This window comes from Neophocaena asiaeorientalis, unplaced genomic scaffold (assembly GCF_003031525.2).
Source record: "Neophocaena asiaeorientalis asiaeorientalis breed wild unplaced genomic scaffold, Neophocaena_asiaeorientalis_V1.1 scaffold117, whole genome shotgun sequence".
NCBI lineage: Eukaryota > Metazoa > Chordata > Mammalia > Artiodactyla > Phocoenidae > Neophocaena > Neophocaena asiaeorientalis.
Window position 1 is genome coordinate 346,256 of NW_020173951.1, and position 3,407 is coordinate 349,662.

The 3,407-nt window shown below is 47.8% G+C and overlaps 1 protein-coding gene across 1 annotated transcript in view; it reads left to right on the top strand.

The window, feature by feature from the left end:
- Window positions 1-3,142: 3,142 nt before the first annotated feature.
- Window positions 3,143-3,407, top strand: part of LOC112404754 (translation initiation factor IF-2) — a 602-nt gene continuing 337 nt past the window's right edge. The window contains 2 exon segments of the mRNA XM_083287573.1: window positions 3,143-3,236; window positions 3,239-3,401. Coding sequence (XP_083143699.1) covers window positions 3,143-3,236; window positions 3,239-3,401 — 257 coding nt within the window.

The following is a 3,407-nucleotide window of genomic DNA, read 5'->3' on the forward strand; positions in this document are numbered from 1 at the left end:
ATTTGGAGGTCTCTTATTCAAGGTGAGTGACTATTTAATCTTCATCTGCAAGACTGGAAGAAAGGAGTTTGTCCAGGTGGGAGAACCTCTTTTCAGATATGAGGAAGAAGTTCTTGAGCTCATGGGTGAGGAAACATCTCACTAGGTCCCCACAGGGGGTCATCACATTGTCTTTGCCTGTCATTGCAAGGAGAGGAGACTGCCTTTCACAGGGTTTAAGGTAAGCCTGCCTTAAAGCCCAGGGGACTGGTTGATTTAGGGTCTTCTCCAATTCATGGAATCAAAGCATACACAGCATGTAGCTGCTATAGCATCTCTCTGAAGAGCAGTTGCTAGAGAGGAATCAAGCATTGCAATTCTAGGAACAGAAAGCACCAGTCACGTCATGAAACTGTGGCATAAAAAATCCCTTGACTGATCCAGTTTTCTAACCTTCCTTCCTATTTCAGAGACTTTCTGAGGACATATGAACATGAACCTGCAATTTAGGAGACAAGCTGATCTGGCACTAAGCTCCAATTTCTTTTCCAAGAAGATAACTGGGGTAAACTCAAGAGAAAATAAAATCATGGCCCCAAACCAGAATCTGGAAAAAAATGCCCTGACACTTTTGCGGGAAGAGGAGATTTAAGATAAATAATATAGTACTGAAAATTCATTTTTTATTACACTTGTGAGTAAGAAACAAATGTAACAGTCCAAAATATTACATTTGTACATTACTGTGTTTATATCCTATCGTGATCATCTCCCTAACTTCACCCCAAACAGCTTGGTGAAACCACATTCCGCTTTAACCCAGTTTGTCTTCCATTTATATCTTAGTAGAATAATTTGATCAGATACCCAAAGGCCTTCCCACTAATGAAACAAGGATTTGCTAAGAAAAATCAATGTATAACTTGCCTTAGTATCCATCAAAGACAAAAAGAGTTATTAAAGTCTGAGACACAGCCACCATCCTCAGACTCTTAGAAGAACCGGTAGGAGAGTAGCAGAGACAAGCAAATGGTTAATTAACACAGCTGATTTCTGGGTGGAGAGAAGGATGCAACATAATTTTTTAAGGCAAACACCTGGAGGCAAAAAAAAAGTAGTATTTTGTTTCCACCGCAAGAAACTGCAGACATACAGAAAGCCAATCACATCAGTGGAATACTCAATTATCTGCACATGCTAATTAACGAAATATAATCGACCCACTTTCCGTCCATCCTTTCTTCACCTGCTCTAGTATTTGTCATGCACTGGCTTCCTCACTCCTCACAACCCACAGAACATCAGAGAGTCTGCGTGGTATATCAAAGGAAAACAAATAAGCACAGATTTTTTGCTGATGGCAGGAATTTCTCATGCTCAGAGCATATGAACCAACAACGTGGAAATGGCAGCACTTGCTGTATATTTTAATGATTGCCCACACCTATTTTGCAAAAGAGACTTAAAGTTCAATTAGGTAATACGATGCTCAGTTACGGTTATTTCATTAAACTGGGCGCAGTCATTTAAAGTAGTAAGTATGCAGTCATGACAGAATTAAATATTCATGAAATCAAATGCGACTGAAAAGCTGAGGATGTTAGAATATTAAGATTCCTCATAGTTTGGCAATGTAAATCTTGTATGCATCACCCCGGCCCAGTCTAGAGTGTGTTCAAATGACAGTTCCTTGGTAGAATGCCATATAAGTTATAATATTGATCTTGGTAGATAAACCGCAATCTAAATCCTTAGCTCAGTATCCAAATGCAAAACAATTTTGAGGATTTGCAAATACCATCTTGTTAAGGTAAGCCTGTCTGCAAGTACAGAGAGGCAACACTCAGTGTGATCCCAACATGTTTGGGATACTGTTTAGTCTACTAGCACCTCTAGGAACGTCCAGCAGAAACCCAGGCAACCTCCCAGGAAGAGCATGTCATGACTCGCTTTCCTAACCAGGCACAGTGGCTGTTTCCTTGCACGCTTCCTCCAGTGAGCCACAGTGAGAAAGTACTTCAGCTGACTCCTCTTTGGTTGGTTCTGATTTGTTGAACCAGCTTTTGCCCAACACTTGCAGCCACTTCCAAAATGCATTAACAAACACATGTATACACTTCACAGAGATACAACTGGCCGGCACTAGCATCCACAAAACTCAACTCCAAGTGTATATGGAGAAAGAAAACCCTGCTCAGAAACCAAGCTGCAATAAATACACTCCAAGAATATCACACCAGGACATTATTTTCTATGCCACTTCCTCTACTTTACAATTTTCTCAACAGGAAAAAACATCAGCACCAGAGAATGGCATTTGAGCTATTTCTTACTGGAACCCAATTACCTGAGGAGCTCCTCTCTCCACAGTCAGTAGCCGCTATCCCGGGGCTACAATGACACAGCAGGGCTTCAAAAGGTTTCCAGAGCTCACCTGGTGCCAGGCACCTGGCCCCTGCCCTCCCGGGCAGGAGGATGCCAGGGCAGGAGCAGGTGCTCCAGCTTAGAGCTGGGTTAGGCAGAGCTCTCCATTCTGCAAAAGAGCCAAACTTTGCTCCCACTGTTGTCATCTTTAGGTTGATGTCACCTCCCTTCAAGGAGTCTCAGAAGCCACTTGGCAGCTCCTGAAAACATGTTTCCCCTTGACCTAGATCATCCACATAAGCTGGGGCTATACGGTGCGGGCGAGCAAAGGTCTCTCAATCTCGCTCTCCCGGGGTGCTGCGCTCCACCCAACATCACGTTGCCTGGACCAGAAGACTTTTCTCTGCACGAACACTGAATACGGAAACCAGGAGGGACTTCTGCACGCGCCTTCCCGTTCAGAAAGTCACTGTCGCCCAGCGATTCCCTTCCATCTTACGCCTTCCCTACATCTGCAACCCTCACCACCTCCCGGACGAGGGAAGGGGGTGGGGGAGCGCAGGGGTTAAAGTGACAGCCGCTGCCAGAGCTCCGTGGTTTTGTTCAAAAGGTGTCACAGCGCCAACGCGGCGGACCTACCTTGCTCTCGTCCTTCTCGCCGCTGGCTCTTGCTTCGGGATCGTCGCTGTCCTCGGCGCCAGCACTCTTGCCGGGCGGATCATCCGGAGCCGGATGCTGCGGCGGCGACGGCGGCTGTGGCGGCGCCTGGCAGGCTCCGCCAGCCCCCTGGGAGCGGGGGATGGGCTCCGGGCACGGAGAAACTCCCTCCACATCCATCTCCATCTTCCCATTCACTGGAGGACAAGACAAAAGCGGAGCGCAGATTTGACAGCGGCGCCGGCGGCGGCTCAGCTGCCGGTGGCACGCATGGCTCGCCGAGGAGGAGACGCCTCCCGCGCGCCCTCCCTCCCGCTAGCCTTCGCCCGCGCGCCCCGCAGCTCCGTTCGCCGCTCGGCTCCGGCACCGGCGGCGCCGGCCCGGGGAGCGCGAGCAGCGGGTGGGCG